The sequence below is a fragment of the Balearica regulorum genome, chromosome 1, assembly GCF_011004875.1.
Source record: "Balearica regulorum gibbericeps isolate bBalReg1 chromosome 1, bBalReg1.pri, whole genome shotgun sequence".
In the NCBI taxonomy this organism is placed as follows: Eukaryota; Metazoa; Chordata; class Aves; order Gruiformes; family Gruidae; genus Balearica; species Balearica regulorum.
In genome coordinates, this window is record NC_046184.1 from 17,902,652 (window position 1) to 17,925,568 (window position 22,917).

General features: G+C 37.2%; 1 protein-coding gene across 1 annotated transcript in view; it reads left to right on the plus strand.

Annotated features, from left to right (window-relative positions):
• Positions 1–22,917, plus strand: part of TBC1D22A (TBC1 domain family member 22A) — a 180,386-nt gene that overhangs the window by 85,995 nt on the left and 71,474 nt on the right. The window contains exon 11 of the mRNA XM_075742366.1: positions 12,963–13,090. Within this exon, the coding sequence (XP_075598481.1) occupies positions 12,963–13,090 (128 nt within the window). The remainder of the gene's footprint in view (positions 1–12,962; positions 13,091–22,917) is intronic.

The window sequence follows — 22,917 nt, forward strand, 5'->3', positions numbered from 1 at the left end:
GGATCACATCTCTTCTCAAAGTAACTGTCCTTGTGCATACACTGCAGAACATTTCAGTCGACTTCAAACAGCCAAGCTACTCTGTTAATTTAATCATAATCTCAGTCTGCTTAAACTCCAGAAAATAATTTTGATGAATCATTTGTTTAATGGAATTTTTGAGTTTGTTAATAGAACAATGTTATAGACCAGATGGACTCTGAAGATAAAACGTTACTTAATTTCATTTATCTCTGTGTTACCATCATTCAGGTTGCTCTAGGAATTATACAAAAAATATTGAGAGGGAGGATCAATAGATAGCTCAATAATATAAGGAATCTGTTATAACTAGTTATCTTTTCTGTTTCCTGTAATGTTAGTAGAGCTTTTCTGCTCTAAATCATGAACCATCTCTCGTGGTTTGTAAAAGGTCACACTCACGTGGCATGCTGTCTTCCACTTTGCTTTCAAGCCTAAATGAAGCAGAAGAAACGTGGTGTAGGAACGTAAAAATTAATTCAGGATTTATGTTTCCATAATTTACAGATGTTTAGCATTTGGCTGGTTTCATGCTTGGGAGAGTCTCAGCTTCTTCAGTTTCCATAAGACATCTGGTAATTACATTAGAGTTTGAGGTAGCCATTTGGAGAAAGCTGAGCATTTGTAGATAAAAGCAGTCTTGGGTGTCAATAAACATTGGTAAAAGATGTTAAAATTGTGTGGCATTCTCTCTAAATTAGCAAGAAGACAGTCCTAGGGGAACAAAAAAAAAAGTCTGTTATCAACATACTTTTATTTATGTCAGCTTCTCATTAGCATTACAATAAACTATAAAAGTAGTATTGACAACTCAACTTAGTATAAATATTCTGCATCTTCTGTAAGGGCAAGTTTAGGAAGATTGATTTTACATGCTTTACAGAAAAATTCTTGGGGTTTGCATCTGTGTTCTGCACACCCTGATCTGTCCTTATGTGTTATTGTAGTAAAATAAATTCTGTGTTATTAGCTTTCCAGATTCTTGCACTGGTAATCACCAATCTTATTGTAGAGTTGGCCCTTGAATCTTAGTAACAAGAAATGGAAAAATAAAAATGCAGAAAATTACTTAAAAAAAAAAAAAAAAGAAAAAAAAAAAAGCTTTTACTGCTGCTATATATTTTCTCCTTTCTTCTGAAAATGGAAGTAATGGACTAATACCTAAGAACATAAAAAGAGTGCTGTACTTTGACTTTCCCATAAGGAAAAGCCCATACTGTGTCCAGGTCTGGGCTGCCCAGTTCAAGAAAGACAGGGAACTACTGGACAGAGTCCAGCGGAGGGCTACGAGGATGATGAGGGGACTGGAGCATCTCTCTGATGAGGAAAGGCTGAGAGAGCTGGGTCTGTTTAGCCTGGAGAAGACTGAGAGGGGATCTGATCAACACTTAGAAATATCTAAAGGGTGGGTGTCAAGAGGAAGGGGCCAGACTCTTCTCAGTGGTGCCCAGCAACAGGAGAAGGGCAACGGGGCACAAACTGGAACACAGGACATTCCACCTGAAAATGAGGAAAAACCTCTTTACTCTGAGGGTGACAGAGTACCGGGACAGGCTGACCAGAGGCTGTGGAGTCTCCTTCTCTGGAGATACTCAGAACCTGCCTGGACCTGTGCAACCTGCTGTAGGTGATCCTACTCTAGGAGGCGGGTTTGGACTAGATGATCTGCAGAGGTTCCTTCCAACCCCTACCAGTCTGTGATTCTATGAAGTTCATTTGAAATGCAGCTACATTTTTCAAAGGTTCAGTAATATTTCAGTATTTCTGCTGTGTCCACTGTGAACGCATCTTCTGGCCATCTGTTTTGGAGCGTTACTACAGGTTTTCTTACATATGATATTTTAATTGGGACAATTACTGGTTTCATTTTGCACTAAAAATACCTTCCTTTCTCTTGACAAAGTTGTAATTTTTTCCACAATAATAAAAGGGACATAAAGTAGTTATATTTGAATTATTTTAAATAATGATAGTTTTATTAGATATTACATAGTATTGTTTGGGAAAATAGTTCTATAGTTCTGCAGTTGTGTAAATAATGCCACAAGTAAGGAGTTGTAATAAAGTACTTTCATGTCATCGCCTTAAATTTATACTTTGCATATGTTTTTGTTATTTATGCACATAGAGATTTAAAATATGAATCTCTTGTGTATATATATGTTGTGTCTATATATGTGCAGGCCAAGTTTTTCATGAAATGTAGTCCATTAAAAAACTTTCATATTTATATGTATTTTTGTTTATCCACAGTGAAAGAGCTTATTTAATTGCATCATTCTGTGTACTTCTAATGCCTTGAAATTTTTGCTGTAGATAGATATGTCTAAAAAGTTGATGTAATTCTTAATATTTATGTATCATGTTATGGTTTCTTATTTAATTGGAGATGTTTCTAAACCATCCTTCATTAGAACAAGATGAGTGTTGATGGAATTATCCTTTCTAAGGTCTGAGTTGATTTAAGAGCTGCGTATTCTTTCTGGGCTGCTGAAGTTTGAGATGTCCAGCCTTCACTTGGGCTTCCTACAGTTACTCCTCTGAACGTTGCATTGGTGTTTGGCATTCAGCAGGTTCTCATCTCAAGAGATAAAGATGCCTATTCCCGTAAAAGTGTCCAATGCTTCAAAACAAATGTTTTACGGTTCTGCTCAGAACTTAATTTCGTATGATGAGTTAAGCCCAAAAAGTACTTAGACATAACTATTGAGTAGTTTTGATACTTCCATAGTTTGTAAAGGACATTCAGTTTCTGTGCTGATTGAACTTTTAAAATGCAGAGAAAAATTGTTTTGCTTTTTTGTTTAAGAAAATCTGAATCTCAAAAAGTGAAAATATCAACTAAGTCTAATATGTCTTCTTATTAAACAACGTACTGCTGGTTAATAAGAAACCACAGAACAAATGATCTCTTCAATATACCATGACAGATATAGATTAACTAATTTGGTTTTTAATTTGAATCTTGGGTGTTCATACAATGAACTGATGATGAAACTGTGGTAATAAGTGACATTTGATCAATCTTTGTTATGTATTCAATCATGCTAATGATTTTTTTAAAGTATGGTTAAAGAATACTTAATTGTATGTGCAAAATTATGTTCACGTTTAATTATATTGTAAAGCATTTTACTGACACCAATAATTTTGAACTAGGATTGTGTTGAAGTATCTGGAAAAAAGAACTCTAATTGTAATTGTTGAAAAGACTGGTGTTCTTTAACGATGCGGGAGCATTTTGAATTGGAAATGAAAATAGAGTTTATTTAGACCTTATTTCTGCTGTTGAAAATTAGTAATTAATAGGGACTTTCTGTGTTGGTCCATTTTTATATGTCAGTTTGGTGCTGAAGTGATTAAAAATCTTGTAAGCATTTCATAATTATTTTAATTAATTTGTGCTGTAAAGCTTTTTTTTTTTCTTTTTAACAAAGTCATATTATTTAGCTCACCAGTAGTTATTTTTTATCTGATTTTATGGTTGTAATTACTGTATTATATTTTAATCCACTCTTAAGTGGTGCTCACTGGGCATTATAATTATTTAATATCTCTTTCAAATCAGATTTTCATGTTTTACCATGGAAATTATATTTGTATGCTATTACAGAGTTCAGAGATCTTAGCAAGAGTTGAGACTGACTGTAAAATCATTTGTAAATTCTTGAGCTCTGTAATCACTTTAACTTTTAAGTAGCCAAAACTTACTATTTTCCTGGCAAATCATAAAAAAGGAAGAAAAAAGAAGTTTAACATGATGGGGAATTTAAAAATTTTTAGGCATAAACCTTGTTATGAATGCATACAGTTATGATTTAGAAGAACAGGCTACAGAAGTCAAACTAATGCTACCTGGGAGCAGAAGTGTCTCATCAAACTTATTTCTCACTGTTGTTTGTTGCACTTTGAATATTAAGTTCAAGTTCCACCTGGAGACACAGGATGTGTTTTTAACTTTCAGCTAGAACCGTAGATCTTCCTTGATCACTACTGTTTTTCCTAATAGTTTCATCCATTTTGCACTGGATACCACAGAATTGTTAGTTGCAGTTGATTCCCTGAGGCAACTAGGTCTTCCCTCCTTCCCTACTTTCTTCTTTTGCTTATGGGATCAGCATCTTAGGCTTTTTAGTATTGCAGTATCGGCCATATCTTTTGTGTATGAAGAAGATATTTATCGGTCATAAATACTAACTGTGTATTTAGTGAGCTAGGTTCAAATACACTATTATCTCTAAATTGTAGGCCATGAGGAGAATATAATTGGTAATATTTCTGGTTTTCTGCCAGTCATCTTTTCATTTTGTACAGGACTTTTCAATTTATTTTCTTTAAAATGCTTTTATTATAATTCTTACAATGGAAGATTTTAGCCAGGTATAGAAAGCAAACTAATTCTGGAACAAGATATAATCAGTATGTAAATCTTTTACTTGGATTGCTACTATTACTTGAAGCAGAGTTGTGTATCATAATGAGATCTTCAAGTGCACATTTATGATCTTTTGAATGTCTTTTTCAATCATCAAGAACTTCTTTTGTTATTAATGTATATTAATAAAAATTAATATACATAACTATTAATAACATTGCTAAGCTGTAGTCTTGACAGTAACCTTTCAGGTTTGGAACTTTTTGGCCTTAATCTGCATCTGGTGACATCTGGTGTTGAGATTTTACTCCAAACTCTTGCCTTTGTCTCCCATAAACATACTGGCTTTGAACTATGTAGAAATTATTCAGGAAGAGAGAGAATGAAATAGGAAATTTGCTTTTGGTAGGTAGAGTACTCAAAAAGCAAGCAGTCATTTACTGATGACAAAGTTCCTTGTTTGGGACAGCAAGGTTCAGTATGTGGGAGTGATAATTTTAAACAAATTGCAATGTTTAAAGAATCTAGTATAGTAGAAAAGTTTTCAACATTTTGTCACTATATTGACTGAATGGGTAGTACATGAGCTCGTGGTGGGTATGTTGGTTGTGGAGTGCTTAACTGAATGAATGCAGTTGCATGAACTGCTCCTGTTAATCAACTGTCTGTGAGTCTAGACTGGAGCAAAATGTGCTGCAAAATGATGAAAGACAAGCATGGATGACCATATCCATATGGGGGCTGATGTGATCAAAGGGATGCTTGTTCCCTAAGGACATCTGCAAGCTTGTAGAAAACGCTTAAGAAAACTGCTTATATCAAATGTTTGTGGTAACTCAGAGGTGAACCTTAAGCTGTCACTGCTTTTCAGGAGGTTCTGGTCTCATGAGTGCAAACTTGCAGGGACAACCCTTGTGGGTAGCACCATTTCTAGTAAGCTCTAGATTATATAGTTTATTTGTGTAACAGTACTGTCTTTTTTAATAGCTACCCCACACTTTTAGAAAGTTCAACTAAGTAGAGGTAAATGCCTTCTACAGTATTGCATTACGTAGAATAAAATCTAGTTGAATGGTTGCTTTGCACAGTTAAGAAAACAGTACTAAAGTTTTATAGATGGAAATTGGTACTTGGAAGCTGTAAGTCAAGTGTCAAGTCACAGCATTACAAAGGAACTGGAAAAGAAATGTTACTTTATACTATTTGCTTAGATTCTACATAACACACTTGTAGTGGTCTGGGCCATGAAAACTTTTCTGTAGTCTAGAAGTTGCAATATTGCACAAAGAGGGAAACATCATTGTTGCCTACTCAACATAACAGAAATTGTGGCAGTGCAGTTTACTGGTTTTGATCTAATGGTCAGACAAATTCCAGGTTTGCAAGCATATCTCTTGTGAATGAATTTGAGAGAAAACCAGGTGGGTTTTTTTTTTTTTTTTTTAAATAGTCCTTTTAATAATCAGTGGCAAAATTCAACTGATAATCTGATATCTATAGTAAAAGGTCAATGTTTGCATGGTAGTGTGTGGGAGAAATCTGATCAACTGTGAGGTAGTGAAATGCTAAACATTGTAATTTTTTGACTATTTGTCATAGGACATTTAAAAAAAACTAAATATGGATTTGCTATAACTGATGTTATGAAGCTTCATTATCACTATTAACTGTCAGGTTGAGTGAGTTAAGTCATAAACAATAATTTCTTACTACATTTGACCTAACATGGGATGAAAGGTGTCTGGATTTTAAATTAAACTGACTAATTTTTTTCAAAACTCCTTCCTAAGGAAAAGAACAAATCCTATCAAATTTCTGTCAAATTCTGCAGCTGAAAACTTGCTGGATTTTTATCTTTTTTACTAATGGAGAGGAGGCAGGAGGAGAAATTTGGTTCACACTGGTCTTAAACAGTTTTTTAAAAGGTGTCTGGAAAGACGTTAAGTTTTATTTAATAGCAAGTGTTACTTGAGGAAAAAAGCCCCAAAACATTAATAAAGTAGTGACTGAAGACCTTGAGTATCTCTGAAGTAATTCTTAGTTATGCATAGTAGTTCTGTCTCTGCTGGGTTCCTCCATGAGTTTATTACCTGCTAAAGAAATATTTTTCTTGTTTTAAAAAACTTCATGTCGTTGTTAGATTCATATTTTCATACAGGGAACCTTCCAAAAGAGTAATTAAAGAATTAAAAGAAAGACAAACTCCTATGTTAATTCTGCAAGAAACTATGTATCTCAGAATGAAAGGGTTTTAAGTTTTGAAACAATGGTTCTTCTGGTTGTCATGCTTTCTTATTAGGTACCTGTGGTGTTATCTCTAAGTTTATAGGTTATGATGTTTATTTTTTTGCAATGTCAGTTGCTTTTAAAAGTAACAAGGTGACTAATTAAAAAATCAAGAGAATTAGACGGTGAAGGTTCTCATCTGTAGTAGCCATGGAAATTGTTTTCTGAAACGAGTCAGTGCTTTATGCTGTTTACTTTCTTCGGCTTGTCTCCTTTATATTAGTCTCTGAGTGATTAGTCTATAATGCTTGTCTTTATTGGCATGGTCCAGAAAGAAGATAATCCTGCTAGAGTGCTGTTGGAAAACAGGAGCGCTAGCATATTTCTATAGCGTGTTTTCATACATCAAGGAGCAATGCAGAAACATCACCCTACATGTAAATGGCAGTGCCAAAAAGTCTCTGTGGCAAAGGTTGGCTCATTATTTTACTGTTCATTTTGGATTGGTACCAGAGGAGTTACTGTTGTAGCTAGTGAATGCTCTTCAAGTAGAATTGTGTGGCCCCTCATGAGAAATACACACTTTCCTTCGTTTTGTTGAACTAAAAGGCCTATTTATCAGAGATTCTTACCTTAACTGCATTTCAGATAGTTTTTAAACAATTAGTGCTTTTTATATTTACATGAAATATGTATAAAGTATTGATAAAATGGAGTTAAAAATGAAGTGCCCAGGGTATAAAATATGAGTAAAAAAAAAAAAGACCTTTAAATACTTCCCAAATGTGCCAAAATTAGGTCTAATGTCAAATGTCAGAAAAGATTGATAGGGTTGATAGGAATCTTTAAATAAAGGTCAACACCAAAAGGCTAATATTCTGGAGAAATAAATTACACAGGTGGATATGGTGACACCATACTGTGCCACTGTAATTTAGCAATTCATGCATAACTTTACTATTATTTTGTGGTTCCTCTTTGCTTGTATCTAAATTTTCCGAGACACTCATTCTGACAGTATCCCCCAGTCAGGACAGCAGTTGAGTCATGCTTTAGTATAGCTTATTTCTGTCCTTACCTGTGGCTTTAGTTTGTGATTTGGTAGTCACACACAACTTGAATTCGGAAATCAGTAAAACAGCATGTCAAGCTCACATAAACATTAACAATAAATATTTTATATATGTAGGTCTTTCTACTGTAAGAAGCATCTGTTTAAAGTGGCTAAATGTGATTATTCAAACTAATATATCTAATAAGTGTGTTTATGAAATTACAAACAGTTGTAAATGCTTTTTATATACAAAATACATATTTCTGGTGGAATGCTACTTTGGAATGCATCTGTATAATGTACTTTATTCTTTAATCAGAAGGCTTGCTTCACCAAAACTTTATACATAGATTTATTGAAAGTATTGGGAAACTTATTAAATGTAATTCTTTTTTCTTCTGAATTTTGATAAAAGGACTATCTTTTTAAAAAACTAAAATAATTTTACTATCAGAAACTGCAGTAGAAGTATTTTTTATAAAATACTTGAAGTCTGAAAGCTGACAGTAATTATATATCTTGCTTGTTCATTGCACACACGTACTTATTTTCATTGAAATGGAAAATTTAAATTTAGATTATAACTGTCCAAATTACCTTTATCAGCAAAATAGCCTCTACTCATGATTACTTACAAAGTAGGAAGAATCAGCTTTTTTTAGTCAATGCATCTTCTATTCCAGTCTTGCATCAGTTGTATATAATGCACAGTGGTACTCTATTTTTCAACTTGTTTAGACTGGAAAGGAACTTTCAAGAAATTCATTATGCCTCTTAACAACTGTAGTTGAAATATCACAACTGGCACAATTTATTGTTCTTCATTACTTACTTTCAATGGCTGCAAGCAACCAAATTAAATTTGTTTCTGCTGTGTGAAGAACAAAAGTGTTTGTGAGTTAGTAGCTTCAGTTAGAAAGAAAACTGACTTTTTTTGCATCCTGCTTGATGTAGTGGATTATCTAATTATAATAGTCTGCAATATAGGTATCTAAATGTGATATTTAAAAAATAAATTTAACATAGCACCTCACTTCAATATATTTAACTTGCAGCTAAATTTGCCTAGAGCAAAGGCAGACACATGGTAGTAATTCTGTACTTGTCCTTGAATAACTAACTGAATAACGGTGTGCTGGATGAAGAATTGGCTTAAGGGCAGGACTCAAAGGGTTGTGGTGAATGGGGCTATGTCTGGCTGGTGACCAGTTGCCAGTGGTGTTCCTCAGGGCTCAATTTAGGGCCAGTTCTATTCAATATATTTATCAATGATCTGAACACAGGAGTTGAACGCACCATTAGCAAGTTTACTGATGATACCAAACTGTGAGGTGCTGTTCACTCTCTTGAGGGACGAGAAGCCTTGCAGAGGGATCTGGATAGATTGGAGCATTGGGCAATCATCAATGATTTATTTAACATTTGAAAATTTAACAAGTTGAAATGCTGGATTCTGTACCTGGGATGGAGTAATGCCAGGCAGAAGTATAGATTGGAAGAGGAGTGGCTGGAGAGCAGCCCTGCAGAAAGGGATCTGGGGGTGCTGGTTGGCAGCAAGATCAACAGGAGTCTGCAGTGTGCCCTGGCAGCCAAGAGGACAAACAGCATCCTGGGGTGCATCAAACACAGCATAACCAGCAGGTCAAAAGAGGTGATTATCATGGTATATTTAACATTGGCGTGGCCTCACCTTGTGTGCTGTGTGGAATTCTGCGCCTCACAGTTTAAAGAGGTTGTGAAGGTCCTTGAATGTGTCCAGAGGATGGCAACAAAGCTGGTGAAAGGGCTGGAAGGAACATCCTATGAGGAGCAGCTCAGGACTCTGGGCTTGTCTAGTTTGGACAAAAGGAGGATTAGGAGAGACCTCATTGCTCTCTACAATTTCTGGAGGAGGGGATGTGGGGAGGGAGGTGCTGATCTCTTCTCAATGGTATCCATTGATAAGACCTATGGGAATGATTCAAAGCTGCACTAGGGGAGGTTTAGACTGGACGTTAGGAAGCATTTCTTTACCGAGAGGGTGGTCAAACACTGGAACAGGCTTCCTAGAGAGGTGATCAATGCTCCAAGCCTGTCAGCGTTTAAGACATGTTTGGACAATGCCCTTAATAACAGGCTTTAACTTTTGTCAGCCCTGAGTTGGTCAGGCAGTTGGACTAGATGATTGTTGTAGGTCCCTTCCAACTGAACTATGCCATGCCATGCCATGCCATGCCATGCCATCTTTTTAGAAGTTAGAAGCATGCAAGGTCTCTGTGTGGAAAATGAAAATGCAGAGGCTTCTGAAGCTTATACTGTCTTCAAAATGTGGACTTCTACATATAAACTGCCTAGTTTCATTTTTAAACCTGTTTCTCTAAGGTTGCAGAACATACGTGGTTACTGCATCTCTCTTCTTCCAATAACTTTTCAAGCTGAGGACTGGCTTCATCAGCATTTTACAGAGGGAGAAAAGAATTCCTCAACTTTTATAAAGCTCATTTGTTGATTATTTAAAAAAAGAATTAAAGAGAGTGACCCAGATTAGCAATGCTGCTCAGGAAGGGCTGCAGACTAGGCCCAACAGCCAGCTGTTGTGTTTGGAGTGCTGACTAGATATTTGTTGCACTTGGACAGGTTGCTCACTTTATGCAGAACTCAGAACTAGCTTTGATATTGAGTGTTTTCTCTCTCCCAGCTGGGACAGCTGATGAGTTTTGCAGAAAGCCTGGGAAAGAAGAGTGCGAAGGTGATGGGAGGATATTTGGTTTGTATAGGAAGGAAGATTAGTCATGGGGTCTTGAGACAGGACAGCCGAGGCTATTATCACAAAGTTCTCATGTAATTTTAGAAATATTGACAATATGTAGGCACAGTATACAGTGGTAATGCTGTAGTACTTCTCCTGTACACATAATGACTGAGAAGAGGAGGGATTTTCCAGCACTTTATGAAATCACTTACAAGAGCACAAGATCATTATCTCCCCACCCTCATTCTCTACCTTTTCACATCTCATAGTAGCAGTTCAGTTTATTGTACAGCAGAAGTATCCACTTACCTAGTTAGACATAGAAATGAAATCAATCATTTAAAGACTCACACATCTTTATATATGGCTATGACTTAAAAAGCTCCTAGGAGAAGTAACAGTTTTAAGTTGTGCATAAACAGTTTCTATATTTATATAACAGAAGGATGTGACTTTAGGAACATAGACACCAGGTCTGCTGAAGAGTGCTTTAGCCACAGATAGATAGAGGCTGAGAAGTGCCATGGAGAATACCAGTGCTTTATACATTTCCACGGGTATTTGTTTTTAGACACTATTGGAGATGGGCTGTTGTAATAGGTTGACCTTTGGTGTAATGTGTTGTGACTGGTCTTATTCTTAAAAGCTCACTGTTGGTTGTTTTTAAAATCGAAAAAAATGCTACTTCTTGCTTCCATATTGAAACAAGTGTATCGTATTCACTGACACTTTCATATAGTCACGAAATAGATCTTGAGAAAAAAAATTATTTTAATAACTTCACTCTATATTATAATTTAGTATAATTTAACTTCCGCTACCTTAATCTTTAGGTAATGTTTCCTGCAACAGTGCTACCATACTCTTGAGACTATTTTTTGTTGTTGTTGTTCATTTAGTATTTTAGTGCCTCTTCAGATCTTTAGATTTTGGTCAAGGGAGGTTATCCTTCCCCTTCTACTCTGCCCTGGTGAGGCCACATCTGGAGTTCTGTGTCCACTTCTGGGCTCTTCAGTTCAAGACAGACAGGCAACTACTGGACAGAGTCCAGCGGAGGGCCAAGAGGATGATGAGGGGACTGGAGCTTCTCTCTGATGAGGAAAGGCTGAGAGAGCTGGGTCTGTTTAGCCTGGAGAAGAGAAGACTGAGAGGGGATCTCATCAATGCTTATAAATATCTAAAGGGTGAGTGTCAAGAGGATGGGGCCAGACTCTTTTCAGTGGTGCCCAGTGACAGGACAGGGGGCAATGGGCACAAACTGGAACACAGGATGTTCCACCTGAAAATGAGGAAAAACTTCTTTACTCTGAGGGTGACAGAGTACTGGGACAGGCTGCCCAGAGAGGCTGTGGAGTCTCCTTCTCTGGAGATACTCAGAACCCACCTCAACGCGATCCTGTGAAACCTGTTCTAGGTGATCCTGCTTTAGCAGGCGGGTTTGGACTAGGTGATCTCCAGAGGTCCTTTCCAACCCATACCATTCTGTGATTCTGTGGTCTTTCTGAGAAATGTGAAATTTGGAAGATCAGCATGTACTCATTGTCTTACCTGATAATACACCTCTGTGAAAGCAGATGAAGGATGATCTGGGTAGCAGAATCTCCCAAGAATATATTTGTATAAAGACAGACAGTAGGAATGTCTTGTTTAGGCTTGAACAAAGAATTCTTGTCATACATTTATCCAAAATAAGACATTAGCATTTCTGCAGTAGTTGTCATTTACACCATGCCAATGTCATATTTGAGCCTGTTAGCTAAAACCTGTTAACAGAATGTCTGTGATCCTTTTTTGGAGGAAATTCTGCTAAATATATAAAAGCCGTGTTGTAGATTAGTTTTATTAGCTCTAGCAATAACCCGTGCGAGTGATTGTCACAGCTTTCAACAGTAAATATGCTACAACTTCCGTGTGTGCAAGTACTGCTTTAGAAACCATTGATTTGTACTGGGTTTTATTTGTCTTTATTTGTTATACCAAGAAATTATTTAAGCTGCAAATTATTTACATTTGCTCACTGTATTTCCTACACATTAATCTTGTACTTTTTTTGTCTCAAGTGAATGCAACCTTTACATGTACTTTCCTTATATTTCTTTGCCTTGTTAATTTAATGTTGTTGCCTTTTTATTACCAACACTTTATTTTTGGAAGCCATTATGTTATTTGCAAACCTTGTTTCTTGTGTTCTTGCCCCAAATAATTTGTAACGTGAGAAATTTGTGAGGATATATGTATCTAATCACTTCACTTTGTAACTTTGTATATTTTTTTTGTGGTATATTGTAAAGCTCTGACCTTTATCTTTTCTTAAGATAGCACAACTAGGAGCAGTTGTTTAAGCCATCCAAAGGCAGAAAAATAAATCCAATGTAATGTTTAACCAGCCATTTCTATTTTGGGGATTTTCATTCAGTTGTAAGAGTTTGCATGCACCACCACATTTTAATTGCTTGGGATTGGAGGAATATTTTATCTTTTCAAACAGTGCATTTGATACCTAAGGACTTCAGAAAAGTTGCAGTAAAATGTGGTTTTTTTTATTCTGTCTTTAGAACAAGTTCATAGGCACTTGGATCAGCATGAAGTGAAATACTTGCAATTTGCTTTCCGTTGGATGAATAACTTGCTGATGAGAGAAGTCCCTTTACGGTGTACCATCAGGTTATGGGACACGTACCAAGTAAGTACTTTTTTAAACCTCCGTAACTCTGGTAGTATGTTTTAGACTTACCAGTATGTTTGTGTCTGTTCTTGAGCCTTTCATTTTATTGCCATCTAAGAATCATCGTAATAAGAGAAGAAGCCTTCAGTGATCGTTACTGCTTAGAAACATTTAATGTCTTCAGTCTTCTTGCCATTCAAAACCAAGCCCTTGATGTCATGATAAGTTATAGTACTAAAATGAACACTCACTTAAAGCATGGGTTAATGTCAATACTCCCTTCTGTCTCTTCAGAGAAGCAAAACATTGAATTGTGCTTAATCAATGCCCTCCTTCGATTCTGAGTTCCAGGCTTCTTACTGCCTGTCTGCTTAACTACTCAATCCAATACTAGCTTCTCAGCATTCATCCTTCTGTTATGTCTTCTTTCTTATTGTTTGTCCAGACAAAACTCCTTATGTTACTGACCTCTAGTTGAGGTAATTATTGTTCCTCAATAATATCGTGCCTGACTGTCAAGTGAAGGAATTGATATCAGAGAAAAACTGTTTACCCATTCTTAGTTGTGTTACTTGATGTTCCAGTAGCTTCTGGTTACATTTTTTAACTATGTATTTAAACAATATACTCTTTTCTACTATCTTTGTTGTTAAAGCTAACAAAAAAAAAAATTCTTTAAGAATTTTCAAATGAATTAGTTTAGTAAATATGGGAATAACTCATAATTTATGTCTTTTAAAGGGACATAACATCTTTTAATATCAATGTCTCTACATCTGCTCATTGTGTAGCAAAGTTCAGTTAGTTTCACAAACTTTAATGCCAGAATGTCCACTTAGACCATCTATCCAGACCTTTATCAGAGGTCTAAGAGTTGCTTGCTATTCATTTAATGAGTCCAAAGTTGTTTCAGTGAAGTGTGTTTTGTAGAATGGTATCCAAATCTGATAAGAATATGTTAAGAAATGAAGGATTTATCACTTCTACTGTTTGTTTGTCCTAAGAGGTGGTACCCTTGCAGGTTTTGTTTGGTTGTTCATCTTCAACAAATTTCTGAATTGAATTTGGCTATTGCTTCCATCTGTGATCCTTTTACCTCCTTTGTCTCATTATAACATCTGTTACTCATTTTAATGTCTGTTATTACCTGGCATTTTCTTCCAGTAAAAATATGTATTCTTTATGAGATCTTTCTGAGAAACTGAAAGATTGAACTATTTAAATGTTTCACTGTAGCTAATTTTTCTCATTTTGAATAATTTTTGTTGCTATTGCTGCAACATTTCTAACCCCTGAAGTTTTTTTTTACCATACTAACACTAGCACCGCATTTGGTATTTGATGATAAGTCTCATCAATGTGCTAAAATGATATAAAGCTCGCTCTTAATCCAGCTAACCCCCCATATATGTTCAAGGAATAGCTGTTTTTGTCAAAGCTTCACTTTGAGCTCATCTGTGACCTATGATGCTATGATAATGTTGAGAAATTTCTTTTAGAAGACCAAGCGTGTGGTTATTTCTCAAACTAACTGTTGCCATGTTGAAAGGACAGCATTTGTCATTGCTAGTCCATGTCAGCTTACACTTCAATGGGATCTTTATCCATAATAAGTGGTTCTGATTATTTAATTCAAAATTCGAGCAAATTCTGCTGTATTACAGTAGATCTCTGTGGTATTTAAAAGCTTAATACTTACGTATTTACATGGGATTTCCAAGTGTATCTTTTAAGTGAAAGTTTCCTATACCTAAATAACTAAATTACATTCTTTTACTTAAGTGGGATTATTTTTGTATATTAAATATGCTGAAAGAGTAATTCTATGTTTTGAATCAGCAGGTGCAGCAGATCTGTACTGTTTTCTAGGTTTTGTTATTTAGCAGACAGTTCCATGTGCACTTCTTGGTGAATAATGTATTTAAAACAAGTAAGGATATCTTAATGCAGACAGTCACCTATATTGCTAACCCTTTATTGAAACAGCCTCAAGCAATTCCACAAGTTGCTTATCAGCTTTCAGTTGTGCTTATACCAAATGTATTATCAACCAATAATATGGATCTTAATAACCTGATAAGAATTCATAGAATCATAGAATGGTTTGGGCTGGAAGGGACCTCAAAGATCATCTAGTTCCAACCCCCCTGCCATGAGCAGGGACACCCTCCACTACACCAGGTTGACCAAAGCCCCATCCAACCTGGCCTTGAACACTTCCAGGGAGGGGGCATCCACAGCTTCTCTGGACAACCTGTTCCAGTGCCTCACCACCCTCACAGGGAAGAATTTCTTCCTAATACCTAATCTAAATCAACTCTCTTTCAGCTTAAAACCATTACCCCTTGTTCTGTTACTACATGCCCTTACAAACAGTCCCTCTCCAGATTTCCTGTAGGCCCCTTTAGGCACTGGAAGGCTGTTTTAAGGTCTCACCGGAGCCTGCTCTTCTCCAGGCTGAGCAACCCCCACTGTCTCAGTCTGTCTTCATAGGAGAGGTGCTCCAGCCCTCTGAGCACCTTATGGCCCTCCTCTGTACTCGCTCCAACAGCATCATGTCCTTCTTGTACTGGGGCCGCCAGAGCTGGACGCAGTACTCCAGGTGGGGTCTCATGAGTGGAGTAGAAGGTGAGAATCCCCTGCCTCAACCTGCTGGTCATGCTTCTTTTGATGCAGCCCAGGGTACAGTTGGCTTTCTGGGCTGCAAGCGTACATTGCCGGCTCATGTTCAGCTTCTTGTCCACCTAAGTCCTTCTCCTCGGGGCTGCTCTCAACCCATTCTCCACCCAACCTGTAGCTGTGCTTTGGATTGTCCCAACCCATGTGCAGGACCTTTACTTGGCCTTGTTGAACTTCATACAGTTCGCACAGGCCCACCTCTCAAGCCTGTCAAGGTCCCTCTGGATGGCATCCCTCCCCTCCAGCGTGTCGACTGCACCGCACAAAGTTGGCAAACTTGCTGAGGGTGCACTCAGTCCCACTGTCCATGTCACCTACAAAGATGTCAAATAGCAGTGGTTCCAATACCACCCCTGAAGAATGCCACTCATCTCTAGTCTCCACTTGGACATCGAGCCGTTGTAGAAGGTCACCAAATTTGTCAGGCACAGTTTGCCCTTAGTAAAGCCATGTTGGCTGTCACCAGTCACCACCTTTTTTTCCATGTGCCTGAGCATAGTTTGTAGAAGGATCTGCTCCATGATCTTGCCGGGCACAGAGGTGAGACTGACCGGCCTGTAGTTCCCCGGGTCTTTCTTTTTTTCCCTTTTGAAAAAATGGAGGTTATGTTTCCCTTTTTCCAGTCATCGGGAACTTCACCAGACTGCCACAATTTCTCAAATATGATGGATAGTGGCTTAGCAACTTCATCCGTCAGTTCCCTCAGGATCCACGGATGCATCTCATCAGGTCCCATGGCCTTGTGCACCTTCAGGTTCCTTAGATGGTCTCAAACCTGATCTTCTCCTACAGTGGGCGGTTCTTCATTCTCCCAGTCGCTGCCTTTGCCTTCTGTGACTTGGGCGATGTGGCTAGAGCACTTGCCGGTGAAGACTGAGGCAAAAAGATCATTGAGTACCTCCGCCTTCTCTATATCCCAGATAAGCAGGTCCCCCATTTCCTTCTGGAGAGGGCCCACATTTTCACTGGTCTTCCTTTTATCACTGACATACTTATAGAAGCTTTTCTTGTTGTCTTTAACACTCCTGGCTAGATTTAATTCTCTCAGGGCTTTAGCTTTCCTAACCTGATCCCTGGCTGCTTGGACAATTTTTCTGTATTCTTCCCAAGGTACCTGCCTTGGCTTCCTTTTTGTGTTTGAGTTTGTCCAGGAGCTCCCTGTTCATCCATGCAGGCCTCCAGGTGTTTTTACCTGACTTCCTCTTCGTTGGGATGCATCACTCCTGAGCTTGGATCCTTGAATACTAACCAGCTGTCTTGGGCCCCTCTTCCTTCCAGGGCTTTATCCCATGGTAGTCTACCAAGTAGGTCCCTGAAGAAGCCAAAGTCTGCTCTCCTGAAGTCCAGGGCAGTGAACTTGCTGTGTCCCCTCCTTGTTGGTGAGAACAAGGTCCCACATGGCACCTCTTCTCGTTGGCTCCTCTGTTTCTTGAAGAAGGAAGTTATCACAGTACTGAAAGGCTGATGATGCTGTTATCAGGCTTGCTTTTGCTATCTCATGTCTCCTAAAAAAGGAATGTAAGAAAACATGGGGATTCTCCTTTGATTTCCATACCTACGTCTTCTACTATTTTACTCAGGATGTGCATGCACTGACTTCCCCCCCCCCCAATATTCTTGAGCTACTGTAAAGATAAATGCCTTTAGCTGCAGTATAAGTTCAGAGGGACGGTGGACTAATCATGTTGCAATGTAATATTAGCCACAGCGTGGACTACGGGCATCCCCACACTGCTGATGTGAGGGCTTTTCCTCAGACTCCACCTACCTTACGGCTCTTGGGAAGGGATGGGGCATTTTGCAAGGCACTGTTTACAGGCGGCTCTAGCCCCCGTGTGTGGACTGATTGAGGAGCGGTGCCTGAGGAGGGTCATGACAGGTGGGACAGACAGATTCCTTCATGTGGAAGGAAGGGAAGACAGGCGGGACTCTTTGATTCCTTCATGTCTGTGCCAGGGGTGTGTTCTGGCTCGCCTGTTTCCTGCAGAAATCCAGAGTGATGGTGGATGGCCTCCCTCCCTTCCCAAGGTTAGATAACAGTGGCCTCTTGAAACAGAGGATACTGCTAATGATGTCTTCACTGAAAAAAGTGTTTTGTCTCCTTTCTCTTCCCCTCTCCCTATCAAAGCTGAAATAATGCCTCGTCTGACTGAGCTTCACGTTTTCCTCCGTTTGCAGAGGAAAGATAAATATTGTTCTGTCACCAGCTTAAATTCCAGATTGGTTATTCTCAGAGCAGGCTCCATTTTCTCATGAAGTGCAACAGGGTGTTTTCAGGGAATGACAGTACACTTAAATAGTCTGCTGTTATATATTTCCTAGTGCGATAGATAACTGTTGTTGTCTGGAATTGTTAGAACTGCATTCTGTCGCTCAAAATCTGTTGCATTTCTTCTGTTGACTTCAGTGAGAATAGGATTTGACACTGAAATGATGTCCACTGGTGCCTCGGTCTGGATGATAGCAAAGATTAATTTAGGATTAACCAGTAATTTGTTAGGCTTTGTGAAGTAAATCATTGAATTTATAATCCAAAATACCTGGACTTGAGCTAGTTAAAGTTGAGAGGGAGAGAAATTTGGAAAGGTTCCTAAATCCTCACTTAAGTAATACTCTGGTATTCTGTAACTGTATCTATGAAATCCACTAAAATACATCACTGTCTTCTGTAGCGGAACTTTGTAAAGTAGAAAAATTAAAGACATTATGCATCTTGCTTACAAAGGATGTGTTGTGAGAGCTTCTTAGGCATAAATATTTAGTTTGGTCTGTTCTTTAACCGGAATTGCATTTTAATGAGAGTGAATTATCCCACTTTTTTACTCTATTTGGACTTTGCTATTGTTGGGTTTTTTGTTCTTTTTTTTTTTTAACGATAAATGCTGTAAATACCTTGTAAATAATTTCAAAATAGAAATTGCTTGTTAAGTTACGCCCAAGACAATCACATTTTAAATCTGTAGAACTGATTAATATGAATGTTCATAGACTTTGTCAAGTGTGAAATATTCCACAAACCAAAACACTGTAACATAAGACCTTGGTTTTATCTTTTTATTATCTCTTGCCTTTTTATCTTACATCTTGTCATCTTTTTTGTCATAAAGGATTCATAAAATGAGATAGCATGATGGCTGAATTATTCAGGATATAAAAGTGTTTAACGTATTTTTGTGGATTGATGAAATACAAGTTAGTTTTAAATATGTTCCTTGCCAGAGGGGAGTTTTGACTTAATTTAAAGATGGCTTTGTGTATTTGAAACTGACTTTTGTTTGCTTCTAACTTAAAAAGATTAAACTCTGACTTAAAAGATTCAACATATTGCATTAGAAATGGTGGGGATATCTCCATGCTTAGTGTCTGTGCTGTTCTACTCTAGATAAATATTTTAAATGTTTACCATCAAAACCTCACAATCCTTGCTTCAGTTCCATTTTATTGAAGTTTGCATCAAGTTTTTCTTTTGGTTTATTTTATTTCTTAAAATGTGTGTTGTCTTCAAGGCACTTTTAAGATCCACTGTGTTTATGTAGCTGCGTATTTCTCTGTTGGGGGTCAGGAAGCAATGTCATTACAGTGATGGCATCCATTATAAGCTCTTCATCCTCGACTAGAAATGGCAATACAGGTCTTGAATGTCAGTGCTTGAATAACAATATTTAGAGCAGAACAGTGTTTAGTTTTAATTATTGGTATTTTTAAACTGCTCAAATATTGAGTTCAAAACTACATTTGATTTCTGGGTAGTTTGGAGCTGGAAGGAAGTCTTTAACAATGCTATCAAATCATCCTGATAGGACTGCTGTTTTAAATAGGATAAGAATTTTCATTGGCATATAAGTACTTCATTTTATTTACTTTTCATGTAGAATGGAGTGCATGTATTTTTCATTACAGTGCTTTCCTTTTGATCTGATGTTATGTAAATTGCCTTTTTGATTTGTCTTTGTGCAGTGATTTCTCTGTGTAAGTAACTCTAGTCGTCCATACTTCGCAGAAGAGAGACTGACACAAATTCCATAGCTAAAAACTTGGGGGCGGGGAAGAAAAAAAAAGAGAGAGAGAAATGAAAAAAAAATTGTAGCAACTATGTATATTAGTTTTTAAAATTTAAATACATGGTGGCAAGTGCCATGTGAATGTTTAGAGTTCAGGTGTACAGCCTAATATTTTCTCCTGCCAGGAAGCCTTTTTGTTTGGTACCACTTAGCTGACTGCTGTATTGCCAGCTCACCAGTAGGCTCATGGAGCTGAAATGAGTCAGACACTCAGGCTTACTGGATACACCGCAAAACAAGAGGTGAGATAGGTACTGTTTACAGTGCCCTGGTGTCCTGCTTCACAGCTTTACTCTGCTCTTGTGTGAGGAACTTTGGTGCTATCAAGATATCTTAAAGTTTACTATGGAAAATAAATGTAAATTAAAGCATATAATCCTACCATGTAAAATGCAGTTGCAAAGATTTACAAAAGGTATAGGAAAAAGCAAATAATAACACTGATAGAATTTGACACTAGTAGTGAGTTGATATACTGTCTTACTGCTGAAATAGTTTTTTCCTCTAATTCCTGTTACCTCCTGCTCCTTGACAGTATCTGATACTTGTGTTCGGGTTAGTCCAGTGAGGGAGCTGATGAGTACCAGCACAGCCAGCACAAGGGTGACAGGATGAGAGAACAGAGCTGTGATTTGAACCCCAGCATTAAATCCGAATGATTGCTTGTCCTTTTCCAGCTTATATGCTGTCTTTTCCTGAGAAGATTTTCTTTCTTGGTGGATAGTACATTTCTCAGGTTGCACCTGTTAGACAAACTTCAACAGAGAGCACCCATTGCTGGTGGAACCTACTGGCTTACGCCTCTCTTCCTGAAGTCCTGCAGGTGGGTCCAGAAAAATGTATTTTTTCCTCTTTGAAATTTCATCTTTCTTCTTCATCCAGGAGAAGACTGATGCTTTCTTTGCTCAAAATAAATTTTATTTCATTTTTCTGGAAAATGTGTGTCTTCATTAGACCAAGTATTATCACATGTACCTGACCAGCCATTTATATCCTTTCCTTCTTCAAGGAGGGATGAAATTTGTTTTCCCTCTCTTTGACTTAGTGTTCATTTTTATTGCCATTATCTCATGTTGGACCTCATATACTCTATTGACCAATATGGTAACAGACATCTTTGTTTCCGATTTATTTGTTGGTATCATTTATGTAGCTCATTACTAGCTTTTGATCAAGGGGATTTGTTTAAAGGTAGTCATCTAATGTTATATTTTAATAAACAACATTGGTATGATTTTCCAAAAGTGCTGAGGAGCCAAAAATCTTACTGAAGCTCATGAAAAACTACAGATGCACAGGTTTTCTCTTTATCCAAATGGAAAAGTAGAGGTCTAACTCTAGGGACATATTAATGTAAGTTGGGTTACAGAAATTGTAACACCACCACCTCCCCCCCCCACCCCCCAAAAAAAAAGAGAGAAAATGTTCAAAATGCACTTATAGTTTTTTTCCTCTGTTTCCATTTTTTACATAGACTGAATCAGAGATTTTGATTCCCTGAACATGAGAATGATTTGTCTGATTTTCTGTATAGCTGTCTTGTGATTAGTATTTATTTTAAAAAAAAAATTAATTAAAGTTGAAAAAGGAGTGCATTTCTCAGCAGACACTGGAGAATCTATACAAGAAAGATATCATTACTACTCTGGTCTCAATCAAAGCTTTAAGCCACCTGAGACAGAGACTCAAAATATATAGACTAAAAGCAGATTTAATTTTTCATGGCCAGGAATATTTTTCTTTTTATGACAGTTCTAACATCTCTTTTCCTTATAGAGTCCATGATATTAAGTAGACAATTGTTATCCTTTTCTTCAGCAGGAGCATAAGACCTCTCACTGAACCAGTGGTCTGTTTTTTTTTCTTTTTTTATACAAAGCATGGTTTGGACCATAAAGGTCATTAAACCACATTAGGTTAAGTGGACAACAACAAACATTTAGAGTGAGAGCAAAAGAGTGGGGAATGCATATACTGCCCCATCTTGTACTATTCAGAAACTTTATTATATATCTCTCTGTTATACATTTTTAAAAAATGCCCATTGAGTATTATTAAATATTTATCTAATTGTTTTAAAATATACTGTTTAAAACATCCTGTGGCAGTGATTTTTTGCAATTTCTTTATGTAGTGTGAAAAGAAATTCTCCTCCTTTGATTTAACAAAAGATTCTTTTGAATTCACTTCCACTTATTTCTTTGATTATGAGAAATTGTGTCAAATCATTCTTTATTCACTTTTTCCCCATCACCTGTTTCAAAATGGTTTTCTGTATGCAATCACTCATTTTCTAAGCTGAAAATATCTGTACTTATAGAAGCCATTTCATGCACTTTTTATACTTATCTTTCTTCTCCATCGTCTTTTTAGTTCTACTATAAATTTTATTTCTCTCAAATACTAAATGGAAACATCTTCAAGAGATGAGCACACCATAGATCCTTAGTGTGAGATTCAGTTGCTTTCTATTTCTTTCTTTCTGTATTTATAATTTCTCATACCTTTTCTCCTGTTGAATATGAGTGCTGTTAGGTAACTGTTTGTAGTTAATCCAGCTTGTATGTCTTAGTGGTTAATGTCAAGGACAACATCAGGTATGTATGCTTTGCACTGTTTTTGTGAGTATATCCAGACTGGATTTCATTTGCCATTTTATTATTCAGTGACATGACAGCTTTCTGCAGCTTTTTGCAGCCAGCTTTACTTTTTACCAGTAAGAACTATCCTGAATAATTTTCCATCTCTACGAAACTTTTTTCAAGACCACTTAGTAATTTAGTGAGCAACACAGATCCTATTCTGTTTTTTTTATGCTTTTAATTCATGAACACTTTATCTCTTGTTCAACAACAACTTAATTTTAGAGTCTTGCTTAGTGACCTTGTTAAAAGTATCTGGACGTCTGAATATTTAATATCCAATTACTGACACAATGGTAGGATCGTGTCTTTTAAGGTTTCTTCTTAATCTTCTGTCCACCTGCCATATACCATCAGAGAAACCAGCTCCTGGATGAAAAAGCATCAGCGGCCTCTGGAGCCTGTACTCAGGTCATGCCTCTCCCTTTGATTCTGCCACCTCTTGTTTTCTCTTGGTGAATTT